The sequence below is a fragment of the Microcaecilia unicolor genome, chromosome 3 (assembly GCF_901765095.1).
Source record: "Microcaecilia unicolor chromosome 3, aMicUni1.1, whole genome shotgun sequence".
NCBI lineage: Eukaryota > Metazoa > Chordata > Amphibia > Gymnophiona > Siphonopidae > Microcaecilia > Microcaecilia unicolor.
Window position 1 is genome coordinate 295,538,036 of NC_044033.1, and position 18,311 is coordinate 295,556,346.

General features: G+C 47.9%; 1 protein-coding gene across 1 annotated transcript in view; it reads right to left on the reverse strand.

The window, feature by feature from the left end:
• The window catches only part of LOC115466732 (sterol O-acyltransferase 2-like), a 347,349-nt gene that overhangs the window by 157,071 nt on the left and 171,967 nt on the right, over positions 1–18,311 (reverse strand). The window contains exon 9 of the mRNA XM_030198190.1: positions 13,426–13,510. Coding sequence (XP_030054050.1) covers positions 13,426–13,510 — 85 coding nt within the window. The remainder of the gene's footprint in view (positions 1–13,425; positions 13,511–18,311) is intronic.

Genomic DNA, 18,311 nt, shown 5'->3' on the forward strand with positions numbered 1-18,311 from the left:
GCTTCCAATCAGATATCGCATACAATTCAAGCTCCTCCTCCTTACCTACAAGTGCACTCAGTCTGCGGCTCCTCACTACCTCTCCACCCTCATCTCCCCCTATGTTCCCGCCCGTAACCTCCGCTCACAGGACAAAGCCCTTCTCTCAGTACCCTTCTCCACCACTGCCAACTCCAGGCTCCGCTCATTCTGCCTTGCTTCACCCTATGCCTGGAACAATCTTCCTTTACCCATACGCCATGCCCCCTCCCTACCCATCTTCAAATCTCTGCTTAAAACTCACCTCTTCTATGCTGCCTTCGGCGCCTAACCGCTCTAGATAGACAGAATGCCCCTATCTATCCACTCTATCAGATTAACTGTTCACTCGTCCTCTAGATTGTTCACTTGTCTTTAGATTGTTCTCTTGTCTTTTAGATTGTAAGCTCTTTGAGCAGGGACCGTCCTTCTATGTCTAAATTGTACAGCGCTGCGTAACCCTAGTAGCGCTTTAGAAATGCTAGTTAGTAGTAGTAGTAGTAGTAGAATGGAGAGGAAGTTATGGACCCTGCCGACTGAGGTATGGACTTATGTATTAGGACCCAGCGGAGGAGAAAGTCAAGGGAATTGACATGATTAAGAACGGGTGCGGAGCTGAGAGCTGGAAATTTGATGCAGACGTCTGGTCAGGAGGTTATCAACCCAGCTGGAACTGGGTTCTAGCGCAGAGGTGGTGCAGAGAACATCAGAATCAGCAGGAGGGACTAATGATGCCTTTTTCAAACTTCACTTGGGCAAGTTGCACAAGCCTGCTGGACTGAATGAGTGTGGGGGTGAGAAAGAGAAGAGGGATAGGAAAGGAGGGATTGGATGTGAATGGAAAATTGCATAATGTTTTGGAAGGCTCGGTTAGGAAAATGGAGGTATAGAACATTTTAAAGAGGCTGCATCTGAGTGGAATATTATCATCTGACCCTTTACAGCACATTGGATGTATGTGAATGGATGGGGGGGGGGGGTGGAAACTAGGGCGCTAAAGAGAGAGTTGTTTGAGTGGTGTATGAAAGGGGATGAATGGAAGGAGGGGGGAGGTGGAAGTTGATTCTCATGAGCGGGTGGGAAGGGCTAAGAGAGGGGCTCATCGCTTAGTATGGACGTAGGCTTGAAAAGGGGGAGATAACTAATAATTAATGTTACAAGTGGATGTTATGGAAAGGTTGTGGTTATTGGGACATTGCTGTTCCGGGGGTTTTTCTTTTTCCGCTTTCACTGAGTTATGAGAATTAGGCTGCATATATTAGTCGTTTGGGTACATTATGGGTAGGATCTAGGAGGGAGGGGGAGGAGACGGGAGTCGGTAGGTATCTCACATGGACCTCAGTCCATTAAGTGTAGTGGACGGAATTAGGAATAGGGGTTCGAGGGAGGTATATTCAGTAGAGGGAGGGGGAAGGGGAACGGTTGGGCAGTTGTGTTTGGTTCCATGTATAGCAAGGAGGGGAGACAGGGGGAAGGGCATAGGAAAAAGATCAGTCTTCATTTATTTTGTTGTGGGGTTTTTCTTTTTTTGGTTTCTGTTACTGTCCTGAGTTGGGGGGGGGGGGGGGGGAATCCCTTTGGGGGGGGCTGGCACGCCTGGTTACTAGATATACAAAGGATTGGTCGGGGAGCTGCTTGCTGGGACAGCTCGCTGGCGATCAAAAAACAATGGATCTGGTATAAGTCATATTGGTTTAAATGTTATGAAAAGGTTAAATTAATATCCTGGAATGTCAATGGAGTATCCTCACCTATCAAGAGGCAAAACATTATGCAGGACTTGAATCAGCATGGGGCCAACATTGCATTTTTGCAGGAAACTCACCTTTCGGCTGCTGAACATGTAAAGTTTAAGCGCTGGTGGGTAGATTGCGGAGGTGCCGGCTTTGGGGCGTAGGGCGGGGCTCTTGGTACTTGTGCGGAGGGGACTAGATCTAGTTATGCAGCGGACGTGGAAAGATCTCCAGGGCAGATTTATGATACTCAAAGTGCTCCTCAATAAAAAAAACACTATTGCTTTGTAATGTATATGGGCCTAATGTATATGATCATAAGTGAGTGTGGGGATTGATTAGCAAAATAACGGGTATGATGAAGTTGCCTATCGTTATAGGGGGAGACTTTAATATGGTGCTGTCATGATTTCTGGCTTCTCGGACCCTGGAACAAACGTGAGCCCTTGGGCTACTGTCGTAGAGTGGCAACAGCAGGCAAAAACCCCAACCAGAACTGGATTCACCAACAGACAGGGCAGGAGCTGCAGATGCAGACAGACCAGGCAAGAACACAGAGGACTAGAGATAGGAATGGAACTCCGCTATAGGCAAGCAAAACTGGAAAGACAGGAGTGGACCAACTGGACTTCACCTGCGGTGACCGCCGTTTCCCAGAGGTTGAGCCCCTAGGTGCAGGCGGCCTGCAGGACTTCAGGATACTGACACAGGACACACAGTACAGGAACAAGCTAGACTGAAGCCAAGTTAGGGTTCAGAGGGAAAAGGAATACCCATGAGAGGCAAGACAGAATACTAGGCTAGGATTCATAGACAAAACAATACAACACTAGGCAGAAGGCAGACAGACTAAGGAACAAGGACTGAAAGCTGACAAGCAGCCACTAAGAAAGAACACAGACAGGCTAAAGCACAAGGACTAAAAGCTGACAAGCAGCCACTAAGAAAGAACACAGACTGAACAAGAACCAGACAAGGAATTCAGACAAGAAACTAGACTAGGCAGAAGTGCAACAGAGCACACCAACTCACCCAGAGACCTTTCGCATTGCAAAGGCCAAGCAGAAAGTTTCCAGGTGGCTAATAAGCCCATCAGCAGCTGAGGCTCAGCTGCAGCAATCTCAAGGCAGCTAAGGGTGAGGCTAGCTGCCAAACTTCCAAGCAAGACTGGAGGGCTAAAATATCTGGACCGGACTGAAAAGAGAGTCTGGAACGTCTATGGCAGCCACCGGTTCTGGCCACCAGAGGGCAAGAGGAGCACAAACCAAGAAAAAGTCACAATCGTGACAGGTGATTGATTCCTCTCAGAATAGATCCAGAGAGGACACAAAGGGAGGTAGTATATCTGATAAAGGTATCACATTGCTATGTTCCGGGCTAGAGATGTTAGACATGTGGAGAGCATTGCAACCTTCAGAGAGGGATTATACTCATCTTTCAAGAGCCCATGGTACAGAATCTAGATTTGATTACTGGCTGCTCTCTATGAGATTGTTCTCACAGGTCGTAGAGGTGGGAATAGGTCCATATGGTATATCTGACTACGCCTTTGTATGGTGTTCTTTGGAATATGGAGAATCAGGAAGCCAGCAATTTGTGTAGCGTTTCCCTCAGAAATTATATAGGGATCCTTCGTTTAGGGAGTATCTACTGAAAAAATGGGAAGAATATCAATTTCATATTGGAGAATTTAAACAGTAACCGGTTTTATATTGGGAGACGGCTAAAGCTGTACTGCGTGGAGAGATATTAGCATAAAAAGAAGGCTAGAGACAGGAAAATACTATGTTTAGAGAGGCAGGTGGCCAAAGTAAGAGTTCAATATGGGAAAAGCGCCACAACCCAAGGGTGCAGTCTCTTACTTACACTTCAGACAACCCTAAATGAGCTGCTACATGAAAGAGCAATGAAATCAGCAAAGTATTACCAATACCAGCTACTCTTACATGGAAACAAAGCAGGGAAGCTTCTATCGCATCTGGTAAAGCACACAGGGGGGCCACATATCATAGCTCAAATAGAAAAAGAAGAGGGTGGGTTGGTGAGAACAGACCGTGAAATAGCTACAGTCTTTCGCCAATACTATCAACAGTTATATGGGTGACCGCCAGAAGAGCCCATGGATGGAGATGTATATCTAGAGAATCTGCACTTGCCAAAGTTGAGTAAGAGGGAAGCCCATAAACTTAATAGACCTATAACAATAGAGGAGGTAGACCTAGTAACTCAACAGAGTGCTCTGTTTAAAGCACCAGGGCCGGATGGCTTTAGAGCTGAATTTTATAAATTGTTATCCCCCTCAATTCTGCCTACTTTGCAATCCTATTTTTCGCAGTTTGTAGCGGAGAGACCACTCCCACAATCACTTCAATTGGCTCAAATAGTGTTGTTGTTGAAATCAGGAAGGAATCCAGAAAAGCCATCCTCGTATAGGCCAATCTCTCTACTGAATGTGGAAACTAAACTATTCGCATAAGTTTTGGCCAATAGATTAGCTAAGGTGCTTCCAGAGCTGATTTCTGATCAGCAAGTAGGATTTGTAGAAGGACGCACAGTAGCACATAATGTGCAAGGACTGTTGATCTCTATGGAGTATGTGGAAAAGGTAAAGGCGCCTTCCTTACTGGTGAGTTTTGATGCTGAAAAAGCATTCGATCGAGTGTACTGGGAATTTCCTTTTACAGTTCTAAGGAGATATGGATTTCCGGGCTTCATTTTGGAGGCACTTCAGGTATTATATAGATCCCCTAGAGCCAGGATCCAGGTAAATGGTGTAATATCTATGGAGTTTGAGATACACCGAGGTACTACGCAGGGCTGCCCGTTGTTGCCCATGCTCTTTATTTTAACTATGGACCCCTCGATAAGAGATATCATGAGCAACCCGGACATCAAAGGGGTAAAGATAGGCTCTCACATATTTAAGATTTCAGCGTTTGCAGATGATTTGTTGGTGCACATGGTAGATCCTCAGGTTTCGTTTCCAGTGTTAATGGAATGTTTTGCAGAATATGGAGATTACTCTGGGTTTGGGTTGAATTTAGACAAATCCATAGCAATGCCCACTGAATCAGCAGTGAGAGAGACCTGGGTGGGCTCTTTTCTGGTGAAATGGGAATCCGTTGCATTCCGGTATCTTGGTATTCAACTACCCTGTAGTACTGCAATGCTTTATAAAGTAAATATAGCAATTTTGTTAGATCATTGTAAGTCCATATTAACGACTTGGCAGCATCTCCGTCTTTCGATTTATGGTAGAATACAATTATTTAATATGGTACTATTTCCAAAGTGGCTATACATTATACAAATGTTGCCAATTAGAGTTTTAAAGCGAGATCTCAAGATTTTGCAGAAGATGATCTCTTTTTTTTGTTGGGGGCACCAGAAGCCGAGAATGCAGTTTAAACACTTGTTGGGATCTTGGAAGCATGGAGGGCTGGGTGTTCCGGACCTCTCACTATATAACTATGCTTGTCTGCTTCGCCATTTGGGGGATTGGGTTCTGGAAGAGCACAGCTATACTCCCAGAGGTTATGAGGCAGCATTCTTTTCCCTTGGCATGTGAATTCTTTATTACATTGCTCGCAGGCTCACTTCCGGGATGGTTGCAAAAGAGTGTGGTACTCAGATCGTTACGTCAGACTTGGAGATTTTTGACATTGTTGCTAGGAGGCTGGGGTGATGTGTCAGACCAGCTCCCGATCAGGGGCAATGTGCACTTTTTACTGGGGAAGGACAATGCTAGTTTTACTTGATTGGCCACCAAAGGTCTTTTACTACTACAACATGTGTTAGATGCAGAGGGCAAACTGATACCATGGGAGGTTCTCCAGGAGACTGGAAAGGTAGAGCAGAGAGATCTGTTGGCATACATGCAATTACGACATTATGTGGCTTCATTGGAAAGGAATGCCCTAACTCCATCCTTGGGAGAGAGGATCCAGGCGTTCTTTGACAAATTTCGGGAGGGGGGTCTTTCGATATCAGGAATACATAAAGCAATACAGTTGAACTCCCAAAGGAGGATATTTGCAGACCTTATCATGCGGTGGGATCAAGATATAGGGGAGGTACGAATAGGTATAGAGCCACTAAAATTAATAAAGAGAATCCCTGAGATCTCGGTGAATGCTGCGTTGAGGGAGTGCCAATTTAGAATTTTACATAGGACATATTTTACTCAGGATAGTTTATTTAAGATAGGGGTGGTAGAGATCCCGGTGTGTCAGAAATGTAAACAGGGATTGAATTCCTTTTTCCACTCCTTTTGGGAATGCCAAATGGCCCAGGCTTTTTGAAAGGCGGTGTTTGGTTATATGGGGAGATTGTTAGGTTGTGAAATACCACTTTCCCCGGCAGCAGTGCTGCTGGATAATTATGAAGCATTTCACATACGTAATAGATCAAATACCTTGTTTGTTAGGAAGGCAGGAATCTTGGGGAAGAAAGAGATCTTAGGAGTCTGGGTGGGAGACGAAGCGCCATCTTTCTGGACATGGAGAAATAGATTGCTTGCTCTGATGCTTCTAGAGTGTCAATATGCTAAGTATATACCTAAAAGATTAAAGTTGTTTCACGCTGTGTGGGACGTATATATTGAGTCTCTTCCGCACAGGGCCAGGAGTCTGCTTTTGAACTCCATTTAAGGATTCGAGGAGCAGGGTGGGGATGCTCCGTTGCAATCAGAAGAGGAAATCAGAATAAGAAAACATATTTGTGAAGAGGCTGACCGGGTTGAAACATAAAAAACACAGTTTTCACACCTGAGCAACATCTAGAAATACTCAGTCAACAAGAATAAATATATTTTCTTCAACCTTAATTCCTGATAGCAGAGTAAGATGATATTTCCAAGATTCCAATATGACCAATCAAATTTTGCTGAACTTTATTAAATAGAGATGTTAGAGCTCTTTGCAGAATTACATGAGTGCAACAAACGTACCAGCTAGAAGATCACTAATGTGTAAACCATTCCTCCACCCCTATAATTTCTTAACAGTGACACAAGCCAGATTTATTTTTTGGTTGAACCTGAAGTTAACATGCCTAGTGGTTGCATGTTATCTTCAGGTTCCAGTTAAGATATTGAAACTGCCCCTGGTTCTTCCCTCAGTGGCCCATGCTACTACTACTGACTGACTGGGCCTGACTTCAGACCCACCTGTATACACCCTTGCTGTTTAACAATAACGTTTCAAACTCTGCAAGGGGGTCTCAGCAGTGGTTCCTCAAGATTCAAATAAATTTCAGAACTTCAATTCAATTGTTACTGTAACCAGGTCACCCTTCCAGGTGAGAGCCGGGGTCGACCCTGCTTAGCTTGGCTAGCTTTTCCCCGGTACGAGCTGCAACCACCGCCTTGCTGCACTGCTTCTGGCCTAGTTTAACTGCTGCCCAGCTGACCTGCGCCCAGGATCAGCTCACCACTGGGACACACAAACTCCAGCAGTCTTATAGTTCTTGAAAACCACAGGTCTTTATTCTCTCAGCATCTTTTAATACAGCTTTAATCTTCAAGCAGTTACTTCCTCAAGAATGCAAGAGTCAGTTCAGTTTTTCCACATTCAGCTTATTAACACAGTCCAATCTTAACTCAGAATATAAACCTTTGTCTTGCTCCCAATTGTAGCCTCCCCTCATCAGCACTATCTTCTACCCTTAGATAGTTTATGGGTTAGCTTCTTCCACCAGTGGCTTCCCCACTGGATTATTTTATCCTCTCCAAGTATGCACAGCTTGGGCCACACTCCCGCCACCAAAGCCTTTACCTTTCCTGAGGAAGTTTGAGCAAACCTTCCAACCTCCATGCACTCCTCCTTACCTTCTCCTTCTACCTCCTCTTTATTCCACTCCATCTCCTCCTCCCCAAGCTCCACCAGCTGTTCCCCATCTCCAGGATCAGACCTCATCTCCCAATCAGTCACTCCACCCTCCCCCTCCTGGGAGTTCAGCTGACCCTGCACTGGCTTCTGGGAAGTGTAGTTTTTCTCCTGCATTACAGCTTTCCCTGGCAGTTTGATCCCTAGAGGGCGCCCTGTTCTCCTAGCTGGGCTGAATGAACGGGGATGATGCCGGCTGAAAGACCCACTATCCCCTTTTCCTCGCACCAGCCCTCCAGAGTGCTCACACACCCCCCTGCTCAAACGATTGCCAGTCTTCTCCTGGCCTGCACTGGCAATTCGCGAAAGAACATCTGCATTTGTCAGAAATTTGCCTGATCTATGCTCCACCTTGAATTGATAGGGCTGTAAAGCCAGATACCACCTTGTGAGACGACCATTACTATTTTTCATCTGGCCCAACCACCTCAAAGGCGCATGATCCGTAATCAGAGTAAATTTCCGACCATCTAAATAGTAATGGCACATCTGCACTGCCCATTTTATCGCTAAACATTCTCTCTCTATGGTTGAGTACCTGACCTCATGGGGGAGCAGTTTCCGGCTCAGGTACATCAGGGGATGTTCCTGCCCCTCGTGTACCTGAGACAACACGGCCCCCAAACCTACCCCCGAGGCATCAGCTTGCAGTACAAAGGGCTTATCAAAATCCACGGCTCTCAGCAGGGGTTCCTGACACAGGGCCACTCTCAACTCATTGAACACCCGCAGCCCTTCCTCCTCCCATCGTAGACTGTTGGGGGACCCCTTCTGAAGTTTATTAGTGAGGGGTGTAGCAATGGAGGCAAAGTGGGGTATGCACCTCCTATAGTACCCCACTAGGCCCAAAAAGCTCCTTAACTGCTTCTTATTTTTGGGGTATGGAAAGTCCTGGATACTCGCTACCTTATCCCAGAGCGGAGTTATTTGACCATTCCCCACCCAGTATCCCAAATATTTAACCTTCTCCTGCCCAAAACAACACTTTTGCGGGTTCAAAGTCAAACCTGCTTGACGAAAAGCCTCTAATACCGCCCTCACCCTTATAATATGCGAGGGCCAATCCTCACTCTGAATGATAACATCGTCCAGGTAAGCCGCTGCATATTGTTGATGCGGTCTTAACACCTGATCTAACAACCGCTGGCAGGAAGCTGCCGCTGAATTAAGACCAAACGGCATGCGTTTAAATTGATAGAGCCCCATGGGTGTAGAGAAGGCTGTCTTAGGCTTGGCCTCCTGAGTCAGAGGGATCTGCCAATACCCTTTTGTCAAGTCCAGGGTGGACAGATATCGTGCAGTACCCAAGCGATCCAGAAGCTCATCAATACGTGGCATCGGATAGGCGTCGGCATCCGAGAGCGCATTAACTTGCCTAAAGTCGATGCAAAACCGCCACGTACCATCGGATTTGGGCACTAACACCACAGGACTCGACCATGGACTGACAGATTCCTCAATGACCCCAAAATCCAGCATCTCCTGTACCTGACGGACCACCTCTTGTTTCTTTGGGGGTGAGAGACGGTAAGGTCTCTGTCTGACCACCCGGCCCGGCTCCGAGATGATATCATGCATGATAAGGTGAGTTTCCCCTGGGCAAGGAGTCAGGACATCCCGAAACTCCTCCACAAGTGCCTGAACCTCTTTCTGCTGACTCCCTGGCAATGTAGTTGCAATCTGCGGTTCTCCTGCCTTATATATCTCCGTGATCTGTGGTCCTAATTCTTCCTCAGCTTCCCCCCTAGCCTGACCCAATAGTCCCCTTCGCTCTTGCCAAGGTTTAAGTACATTTATATGATAGGTCTGCTCCCGGCCCTGCTCATTCCTTACTAAGTAGGTGACTGGACCTAACTTCTTTTCTATGACCGCAGGACCCCTCCAGCGTCCCACGAACTTATGAGGTGAGTCTGAAATCATGATCAAGACTTTGTCCCCCACCTTCAATGCCCTCTCCACCCCTTTCCGGTCATAATAGGCTTTCTGGTAATCCTGACTCCTCTCCCAGTGTTGCTGAGCCCCGCGGCTCAATTTATGCAACCGTTCCTTCAGCTTCACTAGATAGTTCACTACATCCCGATCCTCCTCTTCCGGAGGAACCCACTGCTCCCTTAACACATCCAACACTCCCCGGGGTGATCTCCCATACATCAATTCAAATGGTGATACGCCCAGAGAGGCCTGAACATTCTCCCTACACACATACAAAACAAATGGTAACAATAGATCCCATTCCTCATGGGAGGAACCTAACCCTTTCCTCAACAACATTTTCAAGGTTTTATTGAATCTCTCCACCAGGCCATTAGTCTGAGGATGGTAAGCTGCGGTCCGAATATGCTGTATTCCGAAAGCCTCCCACACCTGGGCCAGGGTTCGTGACATGAAATTGGTCCCCCGGTCGGTAATCATTTCCCTGGGAAACCCCACTTCACAAAAGATCCGAATTAGCTGGGCCGCAATAACTTTCGCTGAGGTGGTACGAAGCGGCACGGCCCAGGGGTATCTTGTGGCCATATCCATGATCACTAGAATATAGGAATACCCCCTTCGGGACTTATCAATGGGCCCGATCATATCCATTGCCATACGGGTAATAGGAGTCCCTATACGGGGAAGGGGTCGTAGGGGCACTCTGTTCGGTATTTGCTCTGATACCCTCTGACACTGATTACAGGAGCTGCAAAATTGTTCCACCTCTTTATACACCCCGGGCCAGTAAAATCTGTTTAATACCTGCCGGAGAGTATTCTGAGCCCCCTTGTGACCCCCTAAGATATGATCATGAGATACCCGTAACACCAGGTTCCTAAACCCCCTCGGTACTACTAACTGTTTCTGAGGTTCCTTCCCCCCTGCTAAACAGGACAGCCGATATAGCAACCCCTTGTCACTAACAAACCGAGGGAAGCTGGTTTCTCCCTCTTGATCTACCCGCTCCCACGCATATTGCAATGTCTGGTCATCTTTTTGCTCTTTGGAAAAATCAGGGAATCTCTCTAACACCTGTTCCGTATCCCCTGGGAACCTCCCCTGATGAAGGAGCTCTTGACAATGCTGCCGCCTTTGCTCCTGACCTCGTTTCTTTTGCTGAGAGCCTTTCCTTGTCTTCCCCGGCCGCCCCATAACCTCTCCCTGGAATGGAAATACTTGCGCCAGGGACATTTCCTGCTCCTTCTCCTGCCTCTCCTGGGCCCGGGTAGATACCAAGGCTTGCTTACCCCCAAGGCAGTATGTGAATGGAGCCCAATCCCGTCCTAAAATGAGATCCTGAGGAAGCCTAGGAAGTACAGCCACCCACACCCACTGAAGGCCCTCCTGGTCCTGTATGTCTACTAGCCGGACCGGATACCTTGAGGAGGCCCCGTGTATGCACTGAATAGCCACGGACCGGTCTCTTTTCTTACCCTGCTGACCCCCTTTCCGGGCAATCTGCCCCCACAACTTCTGGGAGCACATTGTCTGGTCCGCTCCTGAGTCCCTTCCACCGAGACCCCTCCTATCTTAACCCAATGCGTAAACTGGGGTTCCTTAGAGGGGGTTACCTGAGATATGAGCCCCAACTTGGCCCTACAGTCCCTCCTCAGATGTCCCGACTTCCCACATCGGTAGCACACTCTATCATCCTCCTTAGGACCTTCCTCCCTCCACCCAGATCCTTTGAACATTTTACCCCGACCACCCCGCCAGACACCCTCTCCCCCCTCAGAGTATTGTGACTCCAGAAAGTATTCAAAGCCTTTGATAGCTTCTTCCAGAGTCTCACATCCCTTCCTGATCAAATTAACCCTGATACTCTCCGGTAGAGCCTCTAAAAACTGCTCCAGCACCAGATCCTGCATTAACTGAGTCACTGCCCGCTTATCAGGCTCTAACCATTTGATAGCCAAGTCCATCAGCTTCTGGGCCAAGGCCTTCGGAGTCTCCCCCTCCCTCCACCTCCAACTCCGAAAGCGCCTGCGATAAGTTTGTCTGCTTACCCCATACCGGTCCAAAATAGCCATTTTCAGCTTTTGATAATCCACCACGTCCCCTGGCAACAGGCTCCGAAAAGCTGCCAGGGCTTCCCCGGACAGGGCGGGAGCCAGTCTGATGGTCCATTGTTCTTGAGGCCAGGCAGCCGCCAATGCTACCCGCTCAAAAGTCCCCAGATAATCCTCAATGTCGTCCTGCTCTGTTAACTTGCCCCAAGGCAGCCAATTAACCCGTCCAGGCTCCAGGCTTCCAGGCACAGCTCCAGTGGCTATAGCCTCCAATGAGGGGCTCTCTTTCCTCGGTAGGGGTACTGCCCGTAACAATTCCTGCACCACCTCCAGCACCGGTTGTATCTGTGCTCGAGAAGCAGCCAAGGAATCCTCTAGAAGTCTCTGAGCCATTTCCTGCTGCTTTTGGAACTGGTGGGCCATAAAAGACAGCAGCTCCTTCGACTCCATGTCGCCTTAGCCACCGGTACCTGAGAGAAAGGGAACAACAAAGAACACTCTCCAAGTGCGGTATTACACAGCTCCGGCCCTCTAGATCCCCCTCCTCCTGGTTACCCGAGTCCCGTATATGCTTACCAGAACTCGGAGCAATACACGCTTCTTTTGCCGGCGGGTTGTTCAGACAGTCCCACCACTGCCACCATTCTGTAACCAGGTCACCCTTCCAGGTGAGAGCCGGGGTCGACCCTGCTTAGCTTGGCTAGCTTTTCCCCGGTACGAGCTGCAACCACCGCCTTGCTGCACTGCTTCTGGCCTAGTTTAACTGCTGCCCAGCTGACCTGCGCCCAGGATCAGCTCACCACTGGGACACACAAACTCCAGCAGTCTTATAGTTCTTGAAAACCACAGGTCTTTATTCTCTCAGCATCTTTTAATACAGCTTTAATCTTCAAGCAGTTACTTCCTCAAGAATGCAAGAGTCAGTTCAGTTTTTCCACATTCAGCTTATTAACACAGTCCAATCTTAACTCAGAATATAAACCTTTGTCTTGCTCCCAATTGTAGCCTCCCCTCATCAGCACTATCTTCTACCCTTAGATAGTTTATGGGTTAGCTTCTTCCACCAGTGGCTTCCCCACTGGATTATTTTATCCTCTCCAAGTATGCACAGCTTGGGCCACACTCCCGCCACCAAAGCCTTTACCTTTCCTGAGGAAGTTTGAGCAAACCTTCCAACCTCCATGCACTCCTCCTTACCTTCTCCTTCTACCTCCTCTTTATTCCACTCCATCTCCTCCTCCCCAAGCTCCACCAGCTGTTCCCCATCTCCAGGATCAGACCTCATCTCCCAATCAGTCACTCCACCCTCCCCCTCCTGGGAGTTCAGCTGACCCTGCACTGGCTTCTGGGAAGTGTAGTTTTTCTCCTGCATTACAGCTTTCCCTGGCAGTTTGATCCCTAGAGGGCGCCCTGTTCTCCTAGCTGGGCTGAATGAACGGGGATGATGCCGGCTGAAAGACCCACTATCCCCTTTTCCTCGCACCAGCCCTCCAGAGTGCTCACATTACATATTTCAAAAATTCTCCAGAGTTTGCCATTTTCTTCCAATTAAATATTGTACAGCTGGGCTGGACTCTTGGAATATTTCCACTTATTTGTTTTACTAGACTCCTGAGTTCATTTACCATTGTTCTTGTGAAGTTTACTACCCTGTGTTGCAGTCACTGGAAAGCAAAGGCATCTTCACCAGAAACAATCTTGAATTGTTCTACATAGGTTTTAAGGGTACACTCATTTTAAGCAGTGTGTACTTTCCTGGTCCTCCTTACCTGGATAGCTGATCTGACACTCTGCAGCTTCTCTTACCTGGGATAGCTTTCTCTGTAGATCAGGGTTGGGCAAAACAGAAAATACAGGTAACTAGAAAATGTGGGTAGCTTCACTTCCTTTTCTGAAACAGAAAATTAACAATGAGAAATGTATTCTCTGGAAATAGAATCTGAAAGTACAAGTCCCACAAGAAACCCTGCACTTTTTTTTTTTTTTTAACATTTTGTAGTATTCTGAGCTCTGTATAGTTATTAGTTTCCATTTATTCTATTTAATTTACACTCCTTCTGTGTCTTTTTGTATTGCTTCCTTTGGCAGCTTCTCTAATGTTTGTACATCACGTTAAAGATTCCTTGTATATTGGTAAATGAGCAATGAAGATAATATAAAGGGAGGAAAAAGCCTCAAGAAGCTCCCAGCTATTGGCCGGTAGAGCATGGCTTCATCATCATTGGCAAAAAAAAACCTCCCAAATGGATTTAATTGAATCACAAATTTAGCAAAAATGTCAGCTTTAAATATTTAGCTGCATGGTCTCTTTTTTCTGACTGAACCAGAAATGGACCGTGATCGACAATGGCCAACATTTTGTTAGGCAGCATCAGGGTCAGTTGTCAAAAATCTGCGGAAAGAAGAGAAATTAGCAGTATTTGTTCAAAAATATCTTCATGTTAACATCCACAAAACATTGCTTACTTAAACTCCATTCAGTGCTGACAGAACTGCAGAGACAGAATGTGAAACAAGAGTATCTACAAACTCGATCACAACGATGAAAGATTCTACTGTGATTAATTTCTTTCTATATTCTTTCAGTTACTGAGTTAACAATCCTTTCCAAAGGTCTTTCTTTTGTACCTTCACAGAAACACAATATATTTCAATGCCGTTGGACCCTGATGCAGAAGACCGGGACTTACAGAAACCGCAGTGTGCAGCTCCAGGAGGAGACGAACCAAGTCCGCATATCATGGGCGCCATGGCCAATCCGGGGCTACCAGGATGACCTGCCCTCAATGTCACCCTATCCTGAGCAGTACCCTACCTATCAATGGCCATGAAGGGAAAACGTAGAGAAGGACCGACTCCGGCCATGGCCAAAGCAGCACACCCAGACCGGCAGACCCATTTTCTTTTCTTCTGCTGAAAAAAGGATAGTACCTTGGCATTGACTTGGGTTGCCATCAGGTCTGTCTCTGGAATGCCCCACTTTTGGCAAATCAGGCGAAAAGCTTCCTTGGATAATTCCCACTCTGCTGGATCCAGATGCTGGCTGAGAAAATGTATTAAGGACGCAATTTCCTCTGCACACTGCAATGCCCTGCAATGTGAGCTGCCAAGAGGCACTGCAGATGGGCTTCCGCCCACTCCAAGAGGTGGGCTACCTCGACCCACAGAGCCCTACTCTGTGTCCCACCCTGGCGATTGATGTAGTCACTGCCGTTGTGTTGTCCAATAAATTTGGACTGCCTTGTCCAACAGCAAAGCCTGAGACTCCAGTAAGGCATATATCATGGCCTGCAGTTCCAGCCGATTGATCAGCAAAGTCACCTCCAGCATGGTCCAAGTGCCCTGTGCATACCAATGCAGACAATGAGCACCCAAGCCAGAAAGTCTGGCATCTGTCATCACAACTACCCACTGTGGAAATACCAGCGACATCCCCTTCACTAAATTGTGGTCATGGAGCCACCAGGTCATACTGCGGCAGACCTGAGGAAGCCATGGAAGCCACAGCTGACAGAACTGGGAAATCAGCGACTATCAACTTAGGAGCGACAGCTGTAAAGGCTGCACATGGGCCCAAGCCCGTGGCACCACCTTGAGAGTAGCTGCCATGGACAATACCTGCACGTAGTCCCAGAACTCGAGGGCTCGACAAGTAGAGAAGATTGCGAATCTGAGAGTGTAGATTGATCTTCCTGTTCTCTGTCAAAAAATATTCTGTGTCTAAGCGGGCACCGATGAAACCAGATAACTCTTGGGATGGTTGATAACCCAGCCTAAGGACTGCAACCGAGCTATAACTCAATTGGTGGCCTGCCAGCTCTCCTGGAGGGAGTCCGTCCAAATCAGCCAGTCATCCAGGTAGGGATGAACTTGAATTCCCTCCCATCTGAGGGCTGCCACCACGACCACCATGACTTTCGAAAAGGTACGCAGAGCTGTGGTCAAGCCAAAGGGGAGAGCGCAAAAATGAAAATGGTGCCCTAGAATGGCAAAACACAGGAAACGCTGATGTGGATCCCAAATGGGAATATGCAGGTAGGCCTCCTTGAAGTCCAACACCATTAGAAATTCTCCAGGCTGCACCACTGCAACCACCGAGCGAAGCGTTTCCATGCAAAAATGTTGAACACATAGGGACTGATTGACCTTGCGAAGATCGAGAATAGGATGAAAGGATCTCCCTTTCCAGGGAACCATTAAATAAATGGAATAACGCCTCGTGCGTACCTCTGAGGGAGGAACTGGCACCACAGCCCCTAGATCCAACAGGGAAAGCAGAGTGGCTTCCACCGCCGCCCGCTTTGTGACAGTTGCACACTAAAACTCCAAAAATGCCTCACCGATGGGCGCAGAAAATTTGCACCTGTACATCCCTGACGATATCCAACACCCACTGGTCTGAAGTAAGCTTGGCCCACTCTTTGTAGAAAAGGGTCAACCGACCCCCTATTCTCTGTAACGAAGAGTGAACCAGCACCCCATCATTAGGAAGAATGTCCAGGGGCTCCTGAATGAGCTGCGGCAGCAACTGGCTTCTGGTATCCTCGAAAGGAAGACTGTTATTGAAATCTAGGGTGCCTAAAGGGTGTTGTGGGTTGACCCAGAATGTACCTGTGAGCCTTCCGAAGATGAGGCCGGGAGGTCCCGGCCTGATGGGTGGACCTGGATCTATCCTCCAGAAGCCGTGCCTTGAAGTCCCCCGAATCCTTCAAGATCTTCTCCAGGCCCTCACCAAATAGGAGCTTGCCCATAAAGGGTAACCTAGTGAGGCGCTGCTTCAAGGCCAAATCTGCCGCCCAATGCGGAAGCCACAACTGTCTTCGAGAGAACACCGCCAAAGCCATCTGCTTGGCCAAAGTTCGGACCAGATCATAAAGGGAATCAGCCAAATAGGCCAACCCTGATTCCAAATGAAATCCTACGGAGTTCAGGGCCAAAGCCACATCCTGCTCCAAAGTCTGCTGGAACCAGCTAAGGCATGCCATGGCTGTGTATGAACTGCAAATAGAGGCCTGGAGGGCCAAAGCAGAGACCTCAATAGTTCGTTTCAAGGAAGCCCCCAGGCTCTTGTCCTGCATATCCTTGAGAGCTACACCACCCTCCACAGGGAGAGTATTCTTCTTGGTAAACGCCATCACAAGCGCGTCCACGGTAATAATGACCAAACCTCTTGGTCTGGTCAGCGACAACAGGGTAAAGACAGGCTATAGCCTTTGCACCCTAGAGACCCCCATCAGGGTCTGGCCACTGAGTTGTAATGAGTTACTGAATAGCTTCATGCACACAAAATGCCTTCATAGGCTTCCTGGTGCCGGCCATTTTAGGATTGACCGCAGCAAACGTAGCCACCTCAGGGTCAGTGACATTCAAGGTCACCAAGGCATTGGTGATCAAACAAGGCAAACAGCAGTGGGATCATCCAGTTCCTCCTGGAACAATTTGCCCTCCTCCAATTCTTCAAGACGTGAAGGGCAGAGAGAACCCCTAGATAGGGCGGCAATAGAAGGCAGGTGGGTAAAAGGGGCCACCGACCTTGTCTCACTCATCCACCCATCTTCTCTTCTGGGCAGCAGGCTCAAGAGGATCCTGGAAAGGAGATACCACATCCTATAGGTAGCACACAAGGGTGTAGGAATCAGTCAGGAGCTGCGACTGAGCGAGGACCCTCTTTAATAAGTAGGCCTGATGAAACAGCAAGATAAATTCAGGAGAAAATCCCTTCCCCACCCCACCAATTCCACTAGGTGGGCCAGAGGCAGGCACAAGAAAAGAAAGGAGCACCAGTTGAGCAGGAGGCCAAATTTACAGGACCACACAAAGGATCTGACACTGCCATCAGCTGATTATCGGGAACCACAGCAGCGGAGTGGAGGAGTGGCCTAGTGGTTACAGTGGTGGACTTTGGTCCTGGGGAATAGGGTTCGATTCCCACTGCAGGCACAGGCAGCTCCTTGTGACTCTGGGCAAGTCACTTAACCCTCTATTGCCCCAGGTACAAATAAGTACCTGTATATAATATGTAAGCCACATTGAACTTGCTATGAGTGGGAAAGCGTGGGGTACAAATGTAGCAAAAATAAAATAAATGGTACGTGCACCCAAACGTTCAGCATGGGAAACCAAGAAACCCAAAATTGCAGCACCAGCCTCCTGTCATGTACCTGGAACATCAGATGTGGAGGCAAAGGATTTCCCCTAGCATACACTTCTCTCTTCAGTTCCGGTTTTACATGCCAATATTTCTGACGCGCCTACACTTTGGATGTGCCTACACTTTGGGCGTGCCTACTCAGACGTCAGATGCCTTCACTTTAAAACTAGGAGTTTCCCTCCTGCCTTTGTCTCAGCTACTTCTTCCTGGTATCTGGTGCGTTCCTGTTGTGATTGCTCCTGTTTTACCTGGTTTTGACTCTGTGCCTGGACCTGACTTTTACTGGATTGCTGCCTGCCCTGAATCTGTGCCTGGACCTGACCTCTGCTGATTTGTTGACCATCTCTGTCATCTCCTGAGTCCTGCTCTCCTCCCACTTCCAAGTCTTGCTGGCCACTTGAACCCAGGGGCTCAACCGCTGGGGAATGGTGATCGTTGCAGGTGAAGCGTTGGGAATTCTGGCTGCTGATCTTCGGATCAGCACAAGGGCTCACGCCACTCCTTTTCTCACAGTGGGAACATCACTTTACTACTTCAGCCA